The following is a 26,645-nucleotide window of genomic DNA, read 5'->3' on the forward strand; positions in this document are numbered from 1 at the left end:
ATTATTATTTACCCATTGTTGTTTTCTAGTTGTTTTGCGATTGTTTTCTAAAATAATGGTGAGTTTCTAGGTCAGTCGGTTTAATGGGTATTTTATTAGGCTTCATTAAACCAAAAATCATGCTTCAAGAAACTTTGACTTAGAATTAAGCAGATTACAATTGAAAAAATAGAGCTATTATGTTAATAACATGCTCCTATTCATTGAGAAAGATAGCCGGCATGAGTTCTTTTACAGAGGAAAAAGTAAAAATATGAAGCAGAAATTATTACTATTACTATTACCTTCGATGGAAGTTTTCATTTTTCTTGTGTCTACCGTTTAACGTAGGATCTAAAATACACTGGAGCCTGACCCAAAACTATGCAAACAAAATTATATCTCATCCTCATCTTTAGCTAATGTGCTAAGTCTTTCGATTACAACAATTCAGTAAAAGAATCGTATTGACTTTGTGAAAGGTCAACCAATTATTTGTTTCAAAGGCTAAGTCATGGAGAGAATAGTTGACACTGGGAAACAACATGGAATGGAAATCAACATAATAAAGTGTCATGTGAATATTTCGTAGAAACACGTCCTTACGGATCAAAGTAGAACAAAGAGTTTGAAAATCTTTTAGTTTAACGTCCTACGATTACGCCCTTTACTCTAAGGGAGACGATCAAAGAGAGTTTGAAGAGGTTGATCACTTTCAATATCTGAGAAGTATTTTGATGAGAGACACTTAATGCACTAAAGAGATCAGGTCAAGAATTGCCTTAGCCAAAAAAGCATTCTACAGAAAAAGGTCCTCCTAACTAGCAGGCTTAACATTGGACAAATGGAAAAGCTGGTCAAGTGCTATATATAGACCATGGGATTGTATGATTCAAAGACTTGGACATTACGGAAGTTAGAGAAGAAATATTTAGAGCGCTTCGAAATGTGGCTTTGAAGGAAGATGGAAAAGATAAAAATGGACAGCGAGAGTAAAAAACGAAGATACTTAAAACGGGTAGGAGAGAAGACGATGCTCTTAACCAGCATTTTTCGTAGGAAGGCCAATAGGATCGGACATATCTTGCAAAGAAATTGCCTTCACCACATAGGGAAATATGGAAGGAAAGCGAGGAGTATGAAAAAGAACAAAAACCATCGATGATTAAATGAAATACAATACAAAAATATTTTTAAAAACACACTTTCCTTAAAAAAACAAATCGTGCAACAAGTAAGTAATAATTCTGATTTCAAGAAAATCACTGTTAAAAAATTCTGTTTGTGCATGACTAAAAAGAAAAGCATAAGCGCTCTTATATACTGTAACGGACCGTTACGTATCCGTTGCAGTTGTATACATTTTGTTTTATTTTGGTGTTGTTATTCTTAATTTGTACACTTTTTTTTTTTTTGTTTTAACATTACTTATTTATATTGTAAATAATTATTTATTGAGTGCGATCGGTCAGGATCACGGGTTAGATTCCTGATGGGGACATTCAGTCGAAAAGGTGTAACAGCTTTTTCAGTCCAGCCATTCCGATTGAGGTTTTCCTTGGGCTTTTCTCATTCACACCAGGCAAATGGTGGGATGGTACCTACCATAATAGTCCCAGGCCATTTCCTTCCTTTCCCACTTATTCTTCCCCTCCAATTCCCCGGGCAGTGTGATCGCCGAGGGAGTCATCCCTCATACGTGTAAAATGAAATGAAATCTTTGTTTTACGTCCCACGCTTATGCCGGTTAGGCTAAAAGGAGACGGTGATGATGAGAGATGAGTGAAATGAAGAAAGCGGGAGGAAATAGGAGAACCCAGAGAAAACCCACGAGCACGGTGTTTGTCCACCACAAAGTCCACACGGCGCGAGCTGGGATCAAGTCAGGGACCCCAAGCATCGGAGGTGAACGCTCTACCAGTGAGCCACCGTGTCCCCCTCATACGTGTGACATGGCTCCCGGTGCCGAAAACCTAGAAACCTAATTCCTGCTACCTGATACTGACTTTCTAGACGTAGTATGACTATTCCTTTATATTTCTATTTATTGATGAGGAAGCTAATTATGTATTGAGTTTGCAACTAATTATTTCGAATTTAGGGAATTTTGAATATGCGTAAAATAACGAGTTGGAAGTAATGACTAATCAGAGACACATTTGCTTTCTCTTTAGAAACACAATTTTGTTTGTTTAAAATAATGCTCTAATGTTTTCCTCTTTTACAATATCATCGGAAAGATAGTTTTCTTTACTTTACTTTTTTTTTGGGGGGGGGGGGGGTAAAATCGAAGAACAGCTTTAGAACCATAATATACAGTTTATAGATTACAGCAGAGTTGTTTATCTTTGTAGAAATTGTTATGCCTGATTTTTAGTTGAAAACTGTAGAAATAATTATATTTTTTAAGTCTTTGAAGGATTCAAACTCCATCAAAATCAGGCAATTTGTCTAAAAGTTATGTATCTGAAATCAAAAGCTCTTGAGTAAGAATATTACATCATAGGCGTAATATGTTACATGCCTACGATATATTACATCGTAGGCATGCTTTATAGAACGGATTCAAATTTAGTTTATGAGTATATACACGTGAGGTGTAATGCCATGTATCTTGACGTTAAATATTCTAACCAACTAGCTATGAAAGTAACAGACTGATGTAATCCTAATTTGATTGAAATGAATTATATGAATTCATATTGATGTTATATGTCAACGAAATGACTGACAAAAGCTGTCAGGTATATTTAAATGTTATTGAATGCTATTGTTCCGTGAATTGGATTACGTATACGATAGATGTTGTGTTGGCTATTTCTGTATTGTTCTCATGTCTTAACTCCTACGATTGAAGTTCCTTGTAATATTAGAAGCCTACAATCAGGGCCGGCTCCACCGTATGTGCATTTGCACGGGATGGCAAAATGTGTCATAATTATATTATTTTAAATATTTCTTGTCGGAAACAGACTTGATGATGGTAATTAAATTTACTAAACTGAGCTTCTATTTGAATACTACATTCATAAATCATGTTTAGGTGGCATTAGTTTAAGGTTATATGGACAGAGCTAAAGCAAATGGTAAAACAAATCCCAGCATGAATTGCTTGATTGCTGTCAAGTACAAGAACTCAATTTTCGAACACTAGCGAACACCTCTTCCATTTTTGTTAGTTATCACAATTTTGATATGAAAACTAGTCATGTCTTTGTCACAAACAAGTTCCTTATAATTACAGATAGAAAACAGTTTAAAAAAATAACAGATGTAGAAGAAAAAACAAAAATAAAGACAAAAGAACTAGTTGCACTGGAATTGCAAACTAATATATTGAAATTGAAGCTTGATATTCAATTCTATGAAAAGGATTACCATCTTTTTTCTGCAGGTGTGTTTGCTTCATCTTTCACTAACATTATTATTTAAAGAAAGAAAAAATAGACACAATGAGGTTGTATTTTAGTGTTAGGCCTTTCTGATTACGAGAGCTCTTTCCATCCCCTTCGTTGTTCATGGTGGGGTAGCATACTTAAAACCGTAGCATTTCAGATTTGTTCTTTCTGGAGGGGGAAGGGGGAGGTATGCCATTGCCCTACCTACAACTAAGTAATAAAATAGTACAATCAGACTTAATATTAATACTTTTCATTGATAGAATGTATGTTCATGTTTATTCTGAGAGCGTCTGAATAGTTTAGAGACTGACAAGCCAAATATCTCATCTTTCTTTCCTTGAACACTCATCTCTGCAACTTACCTGTAATCTTCCATTAGGTTTTACTTGATCTTCAGTGGATCAATAACGTTGCGTGAATATATAAAGACATCTAGCGCAGCTGAAATAGAGGGCGGGCCAGATTACAAACTGACTGTATATATGATCGCTCCCAATGCCTTTCGTTTTAGTCACACATAAATAGGAAAAAAATAATGATTTTCTTGAAAACAGAATGACTTGTTACTTCTTAATACGATTTGTTTGGTATTTTTAAAAAGAAAGCGTGCTTTTTTAGAATACTTTTAAGAAACTTTATTTTCAACTTTTTTATTTCTTTTTTTTTTTAAACTTATAATTAAGTATATTTTCTATCCTTGTAGAATTTTGTTCGTTTCCTTTCCTACCTATTTGCCGAGATTCAGGGTTTTTCGACATTCAGTGGCCACTAATTCTGACTTTTCCAGGTCCCTTGGTGTGTGATGTTACGCGTAACCCCTTGATTTACGTATGATTCCACTTCTAATATCATCACTCCGAAACCAGCAGGTCTTTTTCGTTTAGGTGTACGACGCTTTGCGTCAGCTGTACCCGTAGCGATACCTAGTGTCAGAATCTTCAACTTTAACTGGAAATAACCTCATACACACTATTGTAACATGTTACACCAAGGGAGGGTACCTTATGTCCACCACGAAACTTTTTTTAAAATTTTTAGATTATTTTCTAGAAATCAAAACTATTGAATAACAGAAAATAAAATTTTAATGGATGTTTCTTTAGTATCATATCATAACTCAGGTTTTGTGTCATATATTATCTTTGACACAAAAGCTGAGTTATGATATGATACTAAAGAAATATCCATTAAAATTATTATCCTAATAAAAGTGTGGACAATTTTCAACCCACCTCGATGTACGTAGGGTTAAACAATGTTATTCTTTTCAAACTCAATTTAATTTCCCTCGTTGAGAGAAGAAATTCAAGCAGATTAAATTTATTCACAGTATAATTCATTGTAAGGTTGATCTCATTGATTTGTTGCATATCAGAACTCCATATTATAACCCTAGAAATTTTCGACTTTTTTCTTGTAACTATAATTTGGTTGGTACTCCAATATATAAAAGGATTAAAACGGTCAATAAGAAACCTTTAATACTTGACATTAAAAAAAAAATCTCAAATTAAAAATTAGTATCTCAAGAGTATTACTAATGAATAAGTCATTTTTCCAAGAGGGAGACAGGGAAGTAAAATTATGCATGAAGCAAGTGCATAGAGAGGAACATCGTTTTACGTATTAGGCAACGCCACCCAGTGAACAGTGTGGCCATCCCAATATAAACTTATGTTTTTTTTAATGGAATGGCCGAGATTTCAGGTCGTAATTGGAATGAACAAAAGAGATGCCACTCGCAGTTCAGTGTTGCCAACGTTTCGAGAAATAACGTCAAACAAATGTAAAGTTGAATGTCGTTTTACATACACTGGAAGTGAGGTCAAAAATATCTGCAAATAAAATGAAATACTGATAAGTACGCTTTAAATCGACTCTAAGTGTACAAGGATCAGGTAACCAGTGTTACTACAACACAACGAAAAAAATATGAGTTTGGAAATGGTGTAAGAACTCGGCCAACATGACTAGTACACTATAAGATAAACGTTATAGACCAAGTCAGTGTTACATAAAGACCATTGTATCGTCGATATGAGCTCGATAACTCAAGTACTTACCGACATATTACACAGTTTGTAAAAGATGGCAACAATGTTTCAAAATTCCATGTTTTTCCTTTCCTCTGCGTGCATGCGAGAAACTAACAGAATTTTTCATGTTCTTGGTGTATTAGAATAGACTTCGATGCGAACATGTAGGTTTTCAGTTAGTCAGATTGCACAAACGTAGTAGCTTGAGTCTGTTAGGTAATTAGTATCGTTTGGCTATGAAAATAGTCGAAATAATGCTTCAATGTATACTTGTTACGATAATACATGTACAAAACACAGTGGTAGAGAACACGCTTCTTGATTGAAAGGTTCTAAGTTCGATTCCAGGTGAAGCTCATTTTCTTATTTTCTTTATTAGTTGTATTTGTTTACTGAGCGTATCTAGTAACAGTTGCCACTTTTTTTTTTTTTTTTTTAATCTCCCTAGTGTCATGATCATCAATAGCAGAAATAGCGTTGCTGCTATAAATAGTATTATAAATAAGACGTGCATAATAATTGGAATTTACGGAATGTTAAAACGTTCTGCGATTGGCAAAACTTTTTATCCAACTAGTACACATCAATCAACCTGAAGCGTAATGATGATTTGCAATATATGAAAATAGTAGGTTAATGAACTTTAGATATTAATGGTACGTAGATGTCGCTCGCCAGAGTCGAAATCGTGATGTCAGCATATTATGAAGATAAATAATGAAATTGTTTGCAGACTCTTTTAAAGAAAAAGACAATATCGTTTACACCCAGATCAGATCAGATCTTACGTGGTTGTTGTATTTGCAATACTGTTCCTTACAATTCCGAGTAAATTCGATTTGCACTCTTTTTCATCAGGTAGTTTGTACAAACTTGATCATGAAACGTAATCTGTTACAGGTTTTCAGTTCAGCTTCTTTAATTTCACGTGTCACGTGGAGTCCAAAATGAGTGGCCTGTCCATTCATGGGATGAGTATGAAGATAGCAGTGTGACCAGTGAAAACAGTACACAAACAAATTACGTCAATGTTGGTCTATGATGTACACTTCCGATTTACATTGTTTCACAGGGAAGGAGACAATATTTACTGGCCACAGAAAGAAGTAAGAACATGAGAGATATGAAGCAGAAATCCTGAAATTTACAATAGGTATCGGAACAAACACGTTTAAATACACTAACTAAATAACCACACGCTAAAAACAAGTACATGACGTTCACGTAATCGCTACTACTCTGATGCAAGTATCAAATTGCAACAACAAAATCGTCAATGCATGGCACTGCTGATGGCCGCCGGTGCTGTCACCTACCCGTTACTAGGTATACGACGTCAAGTTCCATTTGGCATTACAAAGAAATTTTACCTCATAGTCAGCCCTCATTTTACTTTATGTTAACGAAATACGCAAGTGTAAATAACAAACCTATGCCGATTACGTCACTGATTTGTTACAAAGCGATATATTACTCTGACAAATGAAATCCATAATGATAGCATTACAGAACATATACAATTCGAATTACATTTTACTTCATGTTTGTTACGTACGATAATCCAATTTGTTTAAGAGGGATCTCGACGTCGAAATTACATTTCCCGTTAATGCGTATCATTTTGTAAAGTATTTCCTAGTTAATGAAGTTTAGAAAAAGTGCAACTTGTAACGCTGCAGACAATGTGATTTCAAAGCAAGGAACGAAGTTAGAATTTCTTGTAATACTTTTACTGTGTAAAACGTACAAACGATTACATATGTTCGTGTTACACTTTTGAGTTTTCTCCTTTCCAGACAAAGGAGGTGTTTGACAGACACTGAAATAGCTAATTGGAATGGATAATCATGTTATCTAGGGAACTATCATATTTAGCTTACTTTAATTTGTATAGCAGATTAGCGCGTAATTTAACTTCGTTGCCTGTAATTATGAATATTAGCAACGATTATAAATATTTATTTCAATTTTAGACCGAAAAACAGCATAATTCTTGTGCTCATAGAATGTTAGAGACGTAAAACACAATACCATGCAAGTGATTTATGCCATTAAATATTCAAACTGTTGCCCTTGAACCTCGATGCACTTTACAAATCTTTGACGGAACGATTAGTGACTACGCAAAAATACATTTCTCCAAACATTCCTACACGTATTGCGTATTCGCTCCCTCATGTCATCTGGAGACGTCGGAGTGGTAGAGCGTTCACCTCCGGTGTTTGGAGTCCCCGGTTCGATCCTAGCTCGCGCCGTGTGAACTTTGTGGTCGACAAACACCGTGCTCGTGGTTTTCTCGGGGTTCTCCCGTTTCCTCCCACTTCTTCATTCCGCCATTTCATTCATTTCTCATAATCACCGTCTTCTTTAGCCTAATCGGCATAACCGTGGGACGTAAAACTGAAAGATATCATTTCATTTTCTGGAGTCGTCGGCACATTAGCATAAGACTTTCTGCTTGTGGTGAGCCCATTGGAAAAAGTCTAAACATGTTATATTTGGAGATCTAGTTGGCAAACGGACGGGACCTCCGCGGTCAGAAATCCACTGATCATGATATTTGGTATTCAGCACTTCTCACAATACCCGCAGAATGGGCGGGGCACCCGTCATGCTGGTACCACATGCTATTTCTGATTTCTAATGGTGCATCTTCTAACAGAATGGGTAATTCATCAATTAAAAACTGTCTGTACATAGCTGCTGTCAACATTCCATTAAAGAAAATAGGTCCAATTAACTTGTCCCCCAAAATATCGCACCAGACGTTTACCGACATGGTCTCTGATGTTCGACTTGTCTTAACCAATGAGATTTTCATTTGTCCAATAGTGCATATTATGGCGATTAGTATAATTCTTCAGAAAACAAGACATTCATAAAAAAGTCATTTCTATGTCAAATTCTCTCTTGCGCCCAAGTACAGAACACTGTTCGATTCACAAAATCGTCCCCATGTAACTCTTGATGTAAGGTAAATATAGTACGGATGGTATTTCTTTAGTTTCAATATATTCAAAATGCTGCCTTTCAAAATTCCAGCCTGTCTTGCTAAGTCTCGAGAGCTTACCTGGAGATTGTAGCTCACTGCAGCTAAAACGTCAAATGTATGAACTTCGTCGGTTGCAGTTTTTCTTCGATTCCGCTTTCTTGACTGGACACTGCCGAAAACTGTGTGACAACACGTGAAAAAGACATTCTGGATGGCGTTCTCCTTTCAAGAAACCTTGCACTATACAGACGAATAGCCTGCTGCATATTTCTCTGTGTGTCACCTAAGTGAAAACCATTTCTATCTTTTCTTCTGTACGTAACGGCTTCATTTTGCATTAAATAATAATAATAAAAGGAATATGTCTAGGATGTTTGCATTCAGTCCAAGCAATGATACACGGAAAATAAACTACACAGTTCAATTCATATCAGCCAACACAACATGGAACACTCTACATAGTACCAGTTAGTGGGGAACTGTTGACTGTCTGTTACTAGACACGCCCAGTAAACAAATACAACTGATAAAGAAAATAAAAAAGTGAGCTTTGCCCGGGATCGAACTTAGAACCTTCCAATCAACAAGCGAACTCTCTACCACTGAGCTAATTATTCACAACTTGCTGTGTTTTGTATTATCCTAAAAAGTATACATTGAAGCATTATTTCGATTATATCGAGCCAAACGATACTAATTACCTAACGGACTCAAACTACCATTGCACAGTTTGTGCAATCTGATTAACTGAAAACTTACATGTTCGCATCGAAGTCTATTCTAACACACCAAGAAAAATGAAAAATCCTGTTAGTTTCTCGCATGCACGCAAAGGAAGGAAAAACAGGGAATTTTGAAACATTGTTGCCATCCTTTACGAATCATGAAATAAGTACTTGACTTATCGAGCTCACATCGACGGTACATTGTATGTACCAATGTATGTAAATGGACATTCAACTTTACATTTGTTTGACGTTATTTCTCGAAACGTTGGCAACACTGAACTGTGAGTGCAATCTCTTTTGTCTCTATTGTCATTGCTCATTCCACTTACGACCTGAAATCTCGGCCATTCCATTAAAAAAAACGTAAGTTTATATTGGGATGGCCACACTGTTCACTAGTTGGTGTTGCCTAATACGTAAAACGATGTTCCCCTCCATGTACTTGCTTCATGCACAATTTCACTCCTCTGTCTCTTTTGGTTTCTCCGTTATAGCGGATATATTAAGCGGTTTCTCCGTTATAGCGGATTAAATTGTCCACCCTGTATTAAAACTCACCACCTTTGGTTGTACTTAGAGGTTTTTCCTTGTCAAGTATCAAAATAGGATTTAAAACTAGAACTTCCTTTTGTGTCAGTGGTAAGTAGTTTTGCCTTTCAGACGGAAGACCCAGGTTCGGTCCCCCGTGGGAGCTCATGTTGTTCGAAGGTTCCTACGTTAAGCTGTAGAATCATGTTTCATACAGCCTATATAGCGTGTATAGGTTGTTAAACTAGAAACAAACCAAAACAAATTAAATCTTTCACGTATCAGGACTTGACATTGTAACACTCTTGAGTACTGATCAATTTCAGCGTTGCTCTATTTATAGTGTTGTTGTTGTTTTGATATTTGGGATCAAGGCCGGAGATGGAGAACGAAATTACGAGACCAAAATGTGAATTAATGGTCTTTTTAAGCAATTACTATTATACTAATGAAAGAAGGAAAGAACCGATTTTTTATTTTACACACCAAATCCTCTATAGGTGCGAATTCTAATGCAAAGAGTGAAAAAGTGATTGAATGAATCGAGACTCGAACTCGGAATCTCCAGCTTACTGTGCCGATGCATTACCCACTACGCTACCCAGTCCGCTTCTCAGAACAGCTACCCACTATAGAGGAACACCTATAGAGGATTTGGTGTGTAAAATAAAAAATTGGTTGTTTCCTCCTTTCGTTAGTACATATCTAATCATAACCGTCACAAAGGTGCTTGGTATATGGACATAGGATTATCCAATCACAGTAGTGGTCTGTGATACAACCCACGTGGTCCGACATGAGTGCACCGACCTCGAGATTGAGAAAGTGGGTGGCTGTTCTGGGAAGCCGATTGGGTGGCGTAGTGATTAACGCATCGGCACGGATGCCAGAGGTCTCGGGTTCGAGTCTCGGTCCAGTCAGTCACTTTTTCACTCTTCGCGTTAGACTTCGCACCCATAGAGGAATTGATGTGTAAAATAAAAAATAGGTTGTTTCCTCCTTTCATTAGTATATATGAAACCACAAGCGTCATAAGGTGCTCGGTATATGGACACAGCATTTTTCAATCACAGCAGGAATCTGTGGAACAACACACGTGGTCTGTCCGAGATGAGAGCACTGAGCGGACAGCGGATTGGGTGGCGTAGTGGTTAACGCAACAGCACGGTTGCTGGAGGTCCCAAGTTCGAGTTCCGGTCCACTCAGTCATTTTATTACTCTTTGTGTTACAATTACTACTATTTTCAAAAAAGGATATATTTATCATTCTGACAATTCTCGGCAACGAAAAAGAAATCCATTAGATATAGTCATTATGTTAGAAAATGGTCTCTCAAAATGATATAAGTAAAAGTATAAAAAAAAATAAATTATAATGTTAGAATAAAGCATAACGAATACGATATACTGAATAACAAGATAACAAGACCTAAAAATGTTGTTGAAGATAAATATAAATTTTGTCTTCTTTACGCAAGAGCATTTTCCCTTTTTTTTTTTTTTTTTTTTTTTATATTCTGTAACACCTCATTTTGTAAACCCTAGTGCTTTAAGGAAGATGACAAATACAAAAGTCGATTGAATTATTAGCTACGAGAACTGACAATAGAATACGAATGCATACAGTCAATGAAAGTATTTTGTTACTGTTTGTAATGTGACACCAGAAATCTGTGAAATAATACCTGAGTGTGATAGAAACAAATATTACTTCCAAGAAATTTTATTTGATAATAACTCGCGGCATATGGGGATTCTATTTTACTTTTGAAAATTATCTATCATTTTATGTCCATATTTTTTGATATGTCCTAAAAATCTTTTCTTAGTTGTGAAGCTTTCCCCACATATTGAACACACAAAAGGGCATTGTCCTGTGTGAGTGCGCTCGTGAATACTTAATGTATACTTCTGTGCAAAAGTTTTACCACAGCTATTACAAGTAAAAGGTTTCTCTCCATTGTGTGAACGTCTATGTATTGTTAAGTCTTTCTTATCACTAAATCCTTTCCCACAAACATCACAAGTGAAAGGCTTTACTCCCATATGACGTCGGTAATGCCCTGTTAATGCCGTCGCAGACGACAATGCTTTCCCACATTTGTCACATACGTAATTCCTCTCGTCTGTGTGTGTTCTCATATGCGCCTTCACTTGACTACGTGTTGGAAAACGCTTGTCACAAACGTCACACGGTAACAAGTCTTCAACAGGTCGGTGAATCTTTAAGTGAGATCGGAAACTATGTATGTTGGCATATCTCGCATTGCATGTTTTGCAGATGTACGGTCGATCACCTGTATGAGTGTTTATATGATCAATCAAGTCAATCTTAAGAATAAAACCTCTGCCACACGTATCACAAACAAATAAATTAGTTTTTGTATGACGTTTACGATGAACTATAAGATGGGAACTCTGAAGAAATCTCTTTCTACATATCTCACACTCAAACGTTCTCCCTGTATGCGATTTCATATGAAGGTTTAGTGATGCACTGAATTTGTACCTCTTACCACACACTGAACATTGGTAATATCTCTTATCACTGTGAGTCATTAAATGTCTATTAAGATCCCTATTACTGGCTAAATATTTAGAACAAATAGAGCATTTATACATTTTCGTACAGTGTATTTTTAACATATGAAACTCCATTCGTTGTTTTGAAGAAAATCGTTCAGAACAATACGGACACATATAAGGATTAGTCCTATCATGACATTCTTTGTGAAATTCTATTGTGTTCAATGAATCAAATATTTGTCCACAATATTTACAAACTACGCCTTGCTCTTTCAGAAAAGGACTTACAGTGTCTAAATTATTGGCAGCACTTCTTAACTTTCTATCAGATACGAAGTTTTCTTTGTCAGTTTCTGAAGAACGAAGGTTCATGTGATCAGAACTTGCCATATCTAACAACACTGATTCTGTTCGGTTCTTAGGCTGTGGTTTCGGGTGTATCATAGACTTAACTGGCATTGATTCCGTTGAGCCAACTTCATTTTCGGGAAGAGGACAAGTTTCAAATAATGTGGCTTCTTCATGGGTATCTCTGTTGGAAGTAAAAGGTAAGGAATCCTGAAAGACGACATATACTACTTCCGATGAAGGGAGTACCTTATTCTCTAATGATACCATTTGGACACCGACGTTTACATCAGTTTCATGGCTATTTTGCTCACGTATCGATTGAGGACACTGACTACTCATCCGTTGCTGCAAATGTAATGCCTTGCTTTCAAGATCCTTTCTACACTTCTGTTGTTTGTTCAACCTAAAAATAGAAGAGAAGGAAGAATACTTTTAATACATTATCACAGACACGTAACTGGAGCTAATGCGAAAACAAAAACAAAAAATGAAATCTTTAACACTCCAAAATGATATCCTGTAGAATGATACATGAAAATAAATTATCACAAAAGAATTAGTGGAATAAAAATGTGAGAGGAAATGAAAAAAACTCTAGAACACTCCATAAACACGATGTTGTCCGCAATAAATTTACATTTTGGAATCAATCCAGATCACTCGCACCAGAAGTAAGCGCTGTATCACTGAGCCACTACACTCTCGGAAAGAGAAAAAGAGCTTAAAACTAATCACAGACACTGCACACTTATTTTCAAGGAAATAAATAAAATATATTATTACGAGGGGAAGTCAGAAAATAAGTTTCCTCTCCTTTTTCCACCGAGAAATCGTAAATCAATGGAGGAGTCATCCATATATCATTTGACGATATACAAACAAGATCGTGTAGATAGGGCTATCACAGTGCTAGCAGGAAGTTCGGATAAGCGGCCTATTTCTGTATGCAGCAAGCATAAAGTTTGGAAAAATCAATGCTCAGTGGTATTGTCAGACATTGACAAGTCTGAAGTAGCTATTTGCAGAAATCGGCCTTGGCTCCTGACATTTGGTGTTCTGCTTTTGGACGACAATGTGAGACCACACTCGGCGCCGGCAACGCAAAACCATCTTGCCACATTTGGTTGGGAGCGCTTTGCCCATCCACACTAGTCCCGACCTCGTGCCCAGCAATTTCCATGTCTTTCCGGCATTGAAGAAGGCTCTTAGCAAGAGGCAGTTGGAACCTACCAATGACGAAGTGAAGACAACCGTGGAGATCTATCGTATGCAGAAACTCATTTTCTTTTTCAAGAGCAATTCTAAACTTGTAAAGTGGTATGACAAATGCATCAATACCCTTGGTTCTTACGTGGGAAACTAAAAAGAGCTTTCTTCTTTATTTTCGCAGTATCTTCTTTGTCTTGCATAAACACCTCTGACATAGCCGCCAGTAGAACTTATTTTCCGATTAACCTTCGTAAACATAATGATTGTTATATTTGTTGCCAGCAACAGTTTAAAAAAGAGAAAAAGAAATATACAAGGGATGGACAAAACTATGGAAACACATGAAAAATTGCACGTTACTTTTATTAATAGCCATCAGGATCATCTTTGGCACGCAGAACGGCCTGCAGTCGACGGAAAATGGAGAAATACAGGTCGCGTATGGTTGACAAAGGCATGTTCCCATTCTTCCGCCAAAGCAGCTGCAAGTTGTTGTAGGGATGGCGATGGAGGCTAGTGGGATCGCACCTGGGTCTCTAAAACCAGCCATAAGCGCTCAATGATATTGAGGTCTAGCGATTGTGGAGGCCATGGTAGATGTGACATTTCATATTCGTGCTCATCAAATCAGTTCTGGACGATGTGAGCTGTATGAATAGTAGCTGTCATCTTGAAACACGGCATTACCATGTCCATGCAATGTGATGATGGGTCCGACAGAGTACCAGGATATGGCTGCCCAAATTATCACTGAACTACCACCATGCTTCACTCTTAGTAAGAGACAGTCTTTATCGTACGCTTGTGCTGACGTTCTCCACACATAAACTCGGTCAGCACTTGGGAATAATGTAAACGAAGACTCATCCGACCAGATGACAGTCTTCCACTGCTCCATTGTTCAGTTTTTATGGGTGTTCCACCATTCTCTCCGTATAGCAGCATGGTCAACAGTCACGTGTGGTTTAGGAATTGCAGATCTGCCATAAATACCCTGCTTGTGCAGTTCCCTTCTGACTGTTGTGACGTCAACAGGGTTTGTAAGCACTGTATTCAGCTGAGATGTGACTTTTGACACCGTGCTTGGTCACCTATTGTGCATCTGTCGTTGTCCCGCAACACAAAATTGCGTCCACGCTGGTGTTTCACTGATGTGGTTTCTCCGGAACACTCGTAGGCAGCCATGATATTCGAGACTGTGCCTCTTGACACACCAAACATTTTCGCTACTTTCGTCACGGAAGCTCCCACCATACGCGCACCCACAATTTGCCCTCTGAAACTGTCAGTTCAGACAGGATTCACGATAATCTGCACGGACCGGTCCTGAACTGTAACTGGCCCATTTTTTCGATTGACCAGGTTTTATAACTTACAGAATATACCAGTGACCATAGCGACACCTACCATTCACATGCAAATCGTGTTTGAAATGGCTACCTCTTTTATACCAGGTGTTTCCATATTTTTACCCATCCCTTGTAACTGTTCATTCTGATAATAGCCTTACAACTCCTTCTTCCAAAATGAGCCAAACACAAAAAGAGAAGGATTCAATTATTAATTTATTTACCCTCTCATTCTTCAAAAATTCTGTGGAATCAACTAGGAAGTACAGTAAGTTTAACTGCACCTTGGAACTCAAGTCATAAATTACAACGTACTTCATAGCATCTGCTTAACCTGAACACGTTTACAATATTCGGAAAACATGATGGCAGCCCGTTACAATAAACAAATTCATATCGAAAGCATTAGGAGACCTCTATGGTTTCTGAGAATCAGTATGATTGGTACGCTAGCCCTTGATGTAAATTGTTAAGGCCTCGAAAGACAAGCAACCTGTATTAACCTAATGATATAACTTTAAGATGTAACACTAAATAAACATGCAAACATATTTTTATTTAATACTTAATTCTTAATTTTTCTGCTAATATGTGATATCTTTTTCGCAAATAAAATAAACTCCTTGGCACTGCAGCTCACGAAGACCTATTAAATACTAAGGTTCAACTGTTGCAGATTGGTCAGGACATCGATTTCCAATAGAATTATTTCTGCCTTTCTAGATTGGAATTTTTCTCTTAATTCAATTGGTTTCCCAACTGCCTCATACCCATCAACATCACACGAACCAATAGCATGAATGCTTACGTAAGAAGATCCTTCGTACAAAATCTTTCGTAAATATATCTTCAAACACACTTCTTTTTATCTATTATTATTATTATTATTATTATTATTATTATTATTATTATTATTATTATTATTAACTTTCCTTTCATCTACAAGGAAGAATCACGCAAATACAAAACAGTTTGTTCTTGCAATTTATGATTTTTAAAGTGGACAGAATTTACTATTGAAGGGGGATCGAAACTTACTAGAGACGCTGACTCCGAACAGCGTACGAAGTGGAGTATAGAATGAACGTGCAGAATTTAGTTTTATATATTTGATGAAATGTCGCTAGCTTAATTGTTTTACTTTTGGTACAGCTTCTAATTTTATTTTGATAGTAAGAAAAGCCTACCTTCTGAGCACGGCCGCAACGGCAGTTATCTCCCTGGATTTTTGAAGAGTGCAGTTCTTGGAAATATATATCGAAATATATTAATTTCTCTCACTCTGTACAGTAATTAGATGTATTATGTGCACGAATGCATCAAATATGTGTGCATTCGTGACTGTTTGTATGTCGGTCTTTTGTCCCCCCCTCTTCACCTCCCAGAAGAACGGGCGTCTCTGCTTCTGAGCACTTAGTACAGTCATTTTTAAATGGTGCCAGGAGAAACTTAAGGTATTGAAACTACTTAATGATGAAGATCCTCATTACAAAATACAATGTAACAACAACTATATTTCTTTATCAGGTAATTGAAATTTCGCAGGTAATGCTTCATGGACTTAAAGAGGTTTGACAAGTTCCATAAGAAACAAAAGAATATTGGTTTCTATATCGAAAAGCAACACTAATACCGTTCAGTAAAAGGGATATAGACATTTTCTGCATCCAGGTGGGAATAATTACAAAAAAGAAAGAAAAAAAAAACTTCAATAAAAGTTCTACGATGATAACATTATTTTAAAAGTGTGAGAGTAAAGAGAAAACGTTATTAGGTGGTCCAGATGATCCTGTTTATAAAAAAATTACAGAGTAACATCTTCTACGAAGGTTATGTACAGATTCAAATCATTTTAAGAAGAATAAGTGCTGTAAACGACATTATCAGGGTTTCTACAAGTTTTGAAAATCCAAATTTCTTGACTTTCCTCAATGATTTCATAAATTTTCTTGACCAAGTACCACATTATTTTGGGGTATTTTTTGAAATCCCCTACCAATTGTCCGGTTAAGATGAAAGCTAAAGGTATTTTACACTTTTGTCTTAGCAACTTGTAATTAATAAAGACTGCACATCTAATTTACCTAATTTTATCATCTCAGTATTACCTTTTAGAATATACTTTAACTTCCATCCTCGATTGGGTTAGGCTTTATTTATTATCGAGTCATAATTAACACTCTCTCTGTGAATACACTACTACTAAATGACAGAGATTACAGTGATTTATGACATTGTAATAAGTACAAATAATCACTACCATGACAAAAAAAAGAGCCAGTCACCACAACACATGGTAACTTGCATAACTGTACTTGCATAGAACATTCATCTTCAGTTATCTCATAAATAGCTTAAGTAATGAAAAATACACATTACTAAGCAAAAATGTAAGCAGTAACAAATACTTTTTAACAGAATATTTATGTGACTAAGCACACTTACATACTCATTTTCTTTTTTAGATTTGTAATTTCTCTTTCCAAAGAATCAACTTCATGTGTTTGCTGTGTATGTCCTTTCTTCTTCACCTCCAACAAACTTAATTCTTGTGCAGCCTTTCTCCTACTGTTAGCTACTTCGTTCTCTTTGTTATTTTTATCCTTTATAGCTTCCTGTCTTCTAGATGACAATTTCTTACCGCTAAAATCATTGCTTTAGTTCTCTCAACATTAAAAATCAATCCTGCAGTTCTAATTGCTCCGTACACTGCTCATTGAGCAACAAGCAACTCTTCTGTCAAGTTTTCTATCAAACATTCTATATTAACTAAAAAAACACTTTCCACAGCAGCATTGTCGTGAAACAAGGTCACAAGCTGGTGAAAGAGCTCAGATGTCGAAACACTATTGGCATCTATGTCAAGAAGAAGGTAAGAAAGAAACACATCCAGTTTGTCTGTCTTCCAATCAAAAGATTTAACTGCTTCCTTAAAACACGGGGACTCGCAAAGTTGAAGGTAGTCCCGTTTTACACAATCGGCCAACGATGGAGATAAATGCTTCTTACACACAAAATCTTCAAGACTAAGGGTTACACGAGACACTCGTAATGAGCTATTCACCATTACATCTGGTGAAAGACAAGAAGTCCCTTTAACAATCCTGCAGGCCAATGGGCACTTTTCAACCAATTTCTTGAACAGAGTGATCAAAAGGTCTCTGCACTGATTCCTAAATGACAAAATCTACAGACCTTTTAAATCTTTGCAAGCAGCAGAAATACCAAAACCAACATCTACATCCTGAGCCATCTTGATATTGGACGAATTTAAGTTAATACCAGTGAGATTTCTGGCGTTGTTTATTCCACTCATGACATTTTTACGAATTAATCTGGTTGCAATACTGTACAATTCCCTATACATGAATGGCAGGAGTGAATCGTTATACTAAAATGTAGCAAAACAAAACAAAACAAAACAAAACAAAACAAAACAAAACAAAAAAAAAAAAAAGGCTCCAACTCAAGTGCAAGGTTCCTCCTTCTATTCCTGGTTATTTCCAGGTTTTCCAGCTCCAAAAGTAAATTCCAGACTAATTCCAGGTTAACAGAAAAATGAAATGAAATGAAATATTTAAGTTTTACGTCCCACGGTTATGCCGGTTAGGCTAAAGAAGACAGTGATGATGAGTAATGAATGAAATGGTGGAATGAAGAAAGTGGGAGGAAACGAGAGAACACCGAAAAAAACCACGCACACGGTGTTTGTCCACCACAAAGTTCACTTGGCGGAGGCTACAGATTAGTAGATATTTCGTTATTAACCCTGATTTTGATTTTAAAAAAAGCATTTTAATATTCATATCTCTCTACATTATTACTGCAGCTGTGAATCAGCACGTAGCTATATATTGTCATTGGGATATAAAACACAAATTTTTGACCTACCGTGCCATTTCTTGACTTTTCTTGACATTCTTGACTTAGTGTTCGATTTCTTTACTTTTCCTTGACTCTATTGACTTTCTCGACCTGTAGACACCCTGATTATGCACTGATATGAAGAAGAATATAAGAGGGTGAGTTTAAGTATTCGTTTAACTTGGCATTAGCTACACAAAAACAGTTAATTTTTATAGGTGTGTCGTGGGATTTTTAATGTGCCAAAAACTGAAAAATATTTAAAAATTCTTACCTATTCCATTCTGAATCCATAAAATTATCATCTAGAAAAGCTTCAGATGTGAACTGCAACGCAGTCTCCTCAGCATCTGGCATGCTTGAATTATTAGCATCTTCACTACATACAATTTCATGTAGAAACGGTGAAGACACGATCTCTTCTTGGTAATATTCGCTATCGCTTTCACCATCTTCGTTATCAGACATTTTTATTTCCGTTTCACCGTTTTCAGTAGTTGTATACTGTCCCTTTGGTGCTATGGCTGGTGACTCCATCGCATATTTCTCATGTTTATGTTCATTCTTCATCTCTTCTTTTGTTCTTAACTGGAATGAAACAATGTTTAACAGACTTTGTGCAGTATAACTACAACCGAAAAGAATGCAAAACATTTCAGATATTTCAAATGTGTATTCTTAATGGTACATATAAAACGAATAGTGTTCTGCATCCAAGTGGTAAGAAAATGTGGACTTTGGTTCGATTCCAGGTAGGAGCAAAGTGTCTACTTTAGGTGATGATACAGTATCATGGGGAAATTGGGAACGAACTCCGTTCCAACACGCCAGATACAATGATGACAGAAACAAAGTGCTCATCACACATTACTCAACTTTAAGCTGTCTAGTGTGTTTGAGGGTGGATTTTCAACTTCGAAAAATTAACAACATAGTAAGGATCATTTTATACAAGTATAATGCAATAACAAATTTTATATGAATTCCAATTTTCTAGACAAATCGACAAAGTATTGAACAATTTCTCATCTAGTAAGTGTTATCTTTAAATGAAGAAGTCTTTTAATACGTTCTTGGCTCGTGTCAATACTTGGGATTCACAAGTAAACTTTGTTTAGATGCTCACGTGTAATCTCATCTCCGATTTGGTTCCCAAGAATGGTTTAATCTTCGTTAGTCTCCAGAGGATAATTAAGAAATATAAAGTAAATAAAATATATAAAACCAAATTGAATTACAACCTTTAAATGGTTGTAACATGAGAAAGTGTAACTTTCAAACGCTCTAAGTAAGCTGAACAAGAATTAATAGTCAATGCTCATAATGAAGTGGATCTTCAATTAATGCTTCTTTTCAAATATGACATCAAAACTAAATATTGTAAGGTTCCATACCCTCACGCATAAGCAACTGTGTGTGTTTACCAGGAAGACACGAAGAGGTTTCGGAAGACGGCCGACTTCTCCTTCAAGAAGATGTCCATAAAAGAGGTCTTCAAGAGGACAGAATCATTAGTGCCAGTGCTGATCGCTAACTCACCTAAACTGTCTCCCGAGACTACTATGAGTTACGGAGATTTCCTTTTTTTATCCCTACTTCTGAGGCTGCCATGAGCAAGGAAGTATTCCTTTGATCAACCTTTTTCTAAGGCTGCGATGAGCAAAGGGGATATCCTCTAATTACCGTCTGACACCGCTCTGGGCAAAAACAAATAACCTTCAAATCAGAGGCCACGCTGAGAGCCGAAGATCTTTTCCACACTGGAAAATACATTTCACAGACTTTGAAATACTTACAAGAACTTTTTAAATTTTTATACAAAACTTTACTTTGTTATAAAAGGTGTAGGGTTCAAATCCCGGACTTATCATTTAGACTCTACCGAACAAATCATTGCAATATTCAACCATTACTAAGGTCTGCATTTAAAGTTTGCAAAGTTGGGCAGTTTCAGTTTCAAACAATTAATTTCGATAAAAGAATTACTAAAAACAAATGAATTACGATGATTTCAAAATTTCTAAAGAGTCTCAGTGCCGCTATATTCTTGCTTTCAGTACGAAGGACTCCTTTGGTATTTAATGTTTTTTCACTTAGAACTTCACATCTAAGTGTTCACTGCTGAACTTTCACTTATCGTCTATTTTTGTTGACAGATAGCAATGTACAAAACGTAAGACAGAGCCCTTCTCACTATCGATATACGCAATCGTGCTATCTAGTGCAATTACTTCGAACTTAAGGATTAATTTATTATTAACGAACTTTCACACGTTTTAATGTAAATATCAACAGTAAGCAAATGAAGAAGTTCCGGAGTCATTATTTCTCAAGAACATGGTTATTCACTTTACTCGATCAACTTAACAACCATTACTAAGTACTATCCAATCTGAATGTCACTAACAAACGAAACATTTCATATTAAATATTGGAAGCCAATCAAATTATGTATGCCATAAATGTCTGGTAATCAATGCAACTAGTTACATTCTTTGAACTTTACAACTAATAACACAATAACAATGACCAAAGCGTTATTTGTAGGGAGAGCCGCGGTGGCTCAGTGGTGGAGCGTTCACCTTTGGTGCTTGGGGTCCCGGGTTCGATCCCAGCTCCCGCCAAGTGAACTTTGTGGTGGACAAACACCGTGTGCGTGGGTTTTCTCGGGATTCTCCCGTTTCCTCCCACTTTCTTCATTCCACCATTTCATTCATTACTCATCATCACAGTCTTCTTTAGCCTAACCGGCATAACCGTGGGACGTAAAACTCAAAGATTTCATTTCATTTTTTTATTTGTAGGGAAAATGAAAATTGCTTAGTATCTCTTCTGTTTTCATGGCACTCGCATTATTTTCTTCTAGATGGAATTTTATTGAACAAAATACGTTCTTCAGGCTACTTATGCAAACTGATGTACTGAGTAGGTATAAATTGACATCATATAGAAGAATTCAGTAGCAATATCTTTTTTTATACAGAAACTAGATTTTTTTTTTTTTTTTTTTTTTTTGTGCTTAAGTCCTGTGGAATAAAAGAAATGGATGGAGGTAGTGAGAGACTCCGAAAGAAAAACATCAAAATGGAACTGCCACATACGGAATACAGTGAACTACTATAAACTCATATGACCTGGTATATACCATCTTCGTAATAGAGGAATAATTATTACTTGTTATAATGATATATCAAAACTACTCAGAGTTGCTTTTTCCACAATAGCCAATGATGTGAAAGTATTTAGTAATGTTATTTTGTATACAAAATAATACACAAAGTTCGGACCAGAACTATTTCCCAACTGATCTTAACTTAATGTAAACATCTAAAAAGATTGCGTTGGCGTTAGACCACAATTCGCTCTCAGAAAAGTGGTGATGTGACCATTTTTTGGCTTTGGGGCAAATAATTTTCATTGCCACTCGCATACAGTTGAATAAAAGCGGTGCTCAAAAAACTAATTTTTCTCCCAATAAACTAATTTTAACATTGAACAGTTAATATATTACTTTGGGGGGAATAAGTACGAAATGCGTACGTAAGTAACGTGTCATTGTAAGCACACTCATATCGATTTAACAAAAAGAAATGTATCAACAAGCAGTGGCGTAACAAGACGGGGGGGCAAGGGGGCATTGCCCCCCCCCCAAAGTTCTGATAGAAGTTATTGGGGGCGCCGAAGGCGCCTAATGATTACTTTGCATTTTTTAAAGCCGATTCAAGAATGAAAAGTTTATGTACAAAACCAGTGTTTTGTATGCACTGCCAAATCTTCGACAAAATGTAGAGTGCAGTGCTTTGTATTATTATAACTAATGGACACTTTTTCTCTTTCTTTTGTGCTGATTCTCTAGGGCATCTTTGATACAATAAAATAAAGAAATAAAAAAATATCTATATGACAGTCAAGCAGCGTTATAAACATTTTCTTAATCCTTTGTCGCCCCTCATTATTTATGGGCGACATAATGCTTCGATAGAATGAAAAAGGAAATAATGTTACAATGACGGAGCATTGTAAATATGTTAATTATTCATTTCTTCGTCCCTGGCTGTATAAGGGCGCCTTCGATAGAATAAAAAAGAAATAATATTGCACCAAGAGCGCTGTGTATATATATATTAATTATTCATTTTGTAGCCCCTTATTATATAGGGGTGCCTTCGATAGGACATAAAAGGATGTAATATTGCACCAAGGGCGCTGTAGATATATTAATTATTCCTTTTGTCGTCCCTAATTGCATAGGGGCGCCTTCGATAGGACATAAAAGGATGTAATATTGCACCAAGGGCGCTGTAGATATATTAATTATTCCTTTTGTCGTCCCTAATTGCATAGGGGCGCCTTCGATAGGACATAAAAGGATGTAATATTGCACCAAGGGCGCTGTAGATATATTAATTATTCCTTTTGTCGTCCCTAATTGCATAGGGGCGCCTTCGATAGGACATAAAAGGATGTAATATTGCACCAAGGGCGCTGTAGATATATTAATTATTCCTTTTGTCGTCCCTAATTGCATAGGGGCGCCTTCGATAGAACATAAAAGGATGTAATATTGCACCAAGGGCGCTGTAGATATATTAATTATTCCTTTTGTCGTCCCTAATTGCATAGGGGCGCCTTCGATAGGACATAAAAGGATGTAATATTGCACCAAGGGCGCTGTAGATATATTAATTATTCCTTTTGTCGTCCCTAATTGCATAGGGGCGCCTTCGATAGAACATAAAAGGATGTAATATTGCACCAAGGGCGCTGTAGATATATTAATTATTCCTTTTGTCGTCCCTAATTGCATAGGGGCGCCTTCGATAGAACATAAAAGGATGTAATATTGCACCAAGGGCGCTGTAGATATATTAATTATTCCTTTTGTCGTCCCTAATTGCATAGGGGCGCCTTCGATAGAACAAAAAGGGTGTAATATTGCACCAACGGCTCTGTAGATATGTTAATTATTACATTTATCGCCCCTGATTGCACAGGGGCGCCTTCGATAGAACATAAAAGGATGTAATATTGCACCAAGGGCGCTGTAGATATATTAATTATTCCTTTTGTCGTCCCTAATTGCATAGGGGCGCCTTCGATAGAACATAAAAGGATGTAATATTGCACCAAGGGCGCTGTAGATATATTAATTATTCCTTTTGTCGTCCCTAATTGCATAGGGGCGCCTTCGATAGAACATAAAAGGATGTAATATTGCACCAAGGGCGCTGTAGATATATTAATTATTCCTTTTGTCGTCCCTAATTGCATAGGGGCGCCTTCGATAGAACATAAAAGGATGTAATATTGCACCAAGGGCGCTGTAGATATATTAATTATTCCTTTTGTCGTCCCTAATTGCATAGGGGCGCCTTCGATAGAACATAAAAGGATGTAATATTGCACCAAGGGCGCTGTAGATATATTAATTATTCCTTTTGTCGTCCCTAATTGCATAGGGGCGCCTTCGATAGAACATAAAAGGATGTAATATTGCACCAAGGGCGCTGTAGATATATTAATGAGTCCTTTTGTCGTCCCTAATTGCATAGGGGCGCCTTCGATAGGACATAAAAGGATGTAATATTGCACCAAGGGCGCTGTAGATATATTAATTATTCCTTTTGTCGTCCCTAATTGCATAGGGGCGCCTTCGATAGAACATAAAAGGATGTAATATTGCACCAAGGGCGCTGTAGATATATTAATTATTCCTTTTGTCGTCCCTAATTGCATAGGGGCGCCTTCGATAGAACATAAAAGGATGTAATATTGCACCAAGGGCGCTGTAGATATATTAATTATTCCTTTTGTCATCCCTAATTGCATAGGGGCGCCTTCGATAGAACATAAAAGGATGTAATATTGCACCAAGGGCGCTGTAGATATATTAATTATTACATTTATCGCCCCTGATTGCACAGGGGCGCCTTCGATAGAACATAAAAGGATGTAATATTGCACCAAGGGCGCTGTAGATATATTAATTATTCCTTTTGTCGTCCCTAATTGCATAGGGGCGCCTTCGATAGAACATAAAAGGATGTAATATTGCACCAAGGGCGCTGTAGATATATTAATTATTCCTTTTGTCGTCCCTAATTGCATAGGGGCGCCTTCGATAGAACATAAAAGGATGTAATATTGCACCAAGGGCGCTGTAGATATATTAATTATTCCTTTTGTCGTCCCTAATTGCATAGGGGCGCCTTCGATAGAACATAAAAGGATGTAATATTGCACCAAGGGCGCTGTAGATATATTAATTATTCCTTTTGTCGTCCCTAATTGCATAGGGGCGCCTTCGATAGAACAAAAAGGGTGTAATATTGCACCAACGGCTCTGTAGATATGTTAATTATTACATTTATCGCCCCTGATTGCACAGGGGCGCCTTCGATAGAACATAAAAGGATGTAATATTGCACCAAGGGCGCTGTAGATATATTAATTATTCCTTTTGTCGTCCCTAATTGCATAGGGGCGCCTTCGATAGAACATAAAAGGATGTAATATTGCACCAAGGGCGCTGTAGATATATTAATTATTCCTTTTGTCGTCCCTAATTGCATAGGGGCGCCTTCGATAGAACATAAAAGGATGTAATATTGCACCAAGGGCGCTGTAGATATATTAATTATTCCTTTTGTCGTCCCTAATTGCATAGGGGCGCCTTCGATAGAACATAAAAGGATGTAATATTGCACCAAGGGCGCTGTAGATATATTAATTATTCCTTTTGTCGTCCCTAATTGCATAGGGGCGCCTTCGATAGAACATAAAAGGATGTAATATTGCACCAAGGGCGCTGTAGATATATTAATTATTCCTTTTGTCGTCCCTAATTGCATAGGGGCGCCTTCGATAGGACATAAAAGGATGTAATATTGCACCAAGGGCGCTGTAGATATAATAATTATTCCTTTTGTCGTCCCTAATTGCATAGGGGCGCCTTCGATAGAACATAAAAGGATGTAATATTGCACCAAGGGCGCTGTAGATATATTAATTATTCCTTTTGTCGTCCCTAATTGCATAGGGGCGCCTTCGATAGAACATAAAAGGATGTAATATTGCACCAAGGGCGCTGTAGATATATTAATTATTCCTTTTGTCGTCCCTAATTGCATAGGGGCGCCTTCGATAGAACATAAAAGGATGTAATATTGCACCAAGGGCGCTGTAGATATATTAATTATTACATTTATCGCCCCTGATTGCACAGGGGCGCCTTCGATAGAACATAAAAGGATGTAATATTGCACCAAGGGCGCTGTAGATATATTAATTATTCCTTTTGTCGTCCCTAATTGCATAGGGGCGCCTTCGATAGAACATAAAAGGATGTAATATTGCACCAAGGGCGCTGTAGATATATTAATTATTCCTTTTGTCGTCCCTAATTGCATAGGGGCGCCTTCGATAGAACATAAAAGGATGTAATATTGCACCAAGGGCGCTGTAGATATATTAATTATTCCTTTTGTCGTCCCTAATTGCATAGGGGCGCCTTCGATAGAACATAAAAGGATGTAATATTGCACCAAGGGCGCTGTAGATATATTAATTATTCCTTTTGTCGTCCCTAATTGCATAGGGGCGCCTTCGATAGAACATAAAAGGATGTAATATTGCACCAAGGGCGCTGTAGATATATTAATTATTCCTTTTGTCGTCCCTAA

At 36.8% G+C, this 26,645-nt stretch overlaps 1 protein-coding gene across 4 annotated transcripts in view; it reads right to left on the reverse strand.

Moving 5' to 3' along the window:
* Window positions 1-8,892: 8,892 nt before the first annotated feature.
* The window catches only part of LOC145663064 (uncharacterized), a 33,891-nt gene continuing 16,138 nt past the window's right edge, over window positions 8,893-26,645 (reverse strand). For 2 of the 4 annotated variants that reach the window (XM_081729246.1, XM_081729247.1), the window contains exons 2-3: window positions 19,238-19,551; window positions 8,893-12,944 (exon numbers count right to left, since the gene is read on the reverse strand). In XM_081729246.1, the coding sequence (XP_081585372.1) occupies window positions 11,426-12,944; window positions 19,238-19,551 (1,833 nt within the window). In that variant the 3' untranslated portion in view covers window positions 8,893-11,425. Of the gene's footprint in view, window positions 12,945-19,237; window positions 19,552-20,357; window positions 21,893-26,645 lie in introns of those variants that run through there. The other 2 variants (XM_081729249.1, XM_081729245.1) reach the window with 2 other exon arrangements.

The sequence above is a fragment of the Thermobia domestica genome, chromosome 10, assembly GCF_964235325.1.
Source record: "Thermobia domestica chromosome 10, izTheDome1.hap1.1, whole genome shotgun sequence".
In the NCBI taxonomy this organism is placed as follows: domain Eukaryota; kingdom Metazoa; phylum Arthropoda; class Insecta; order Zygentoma; family Lepismatidae; genus Thermobia; species Thermobia domestica.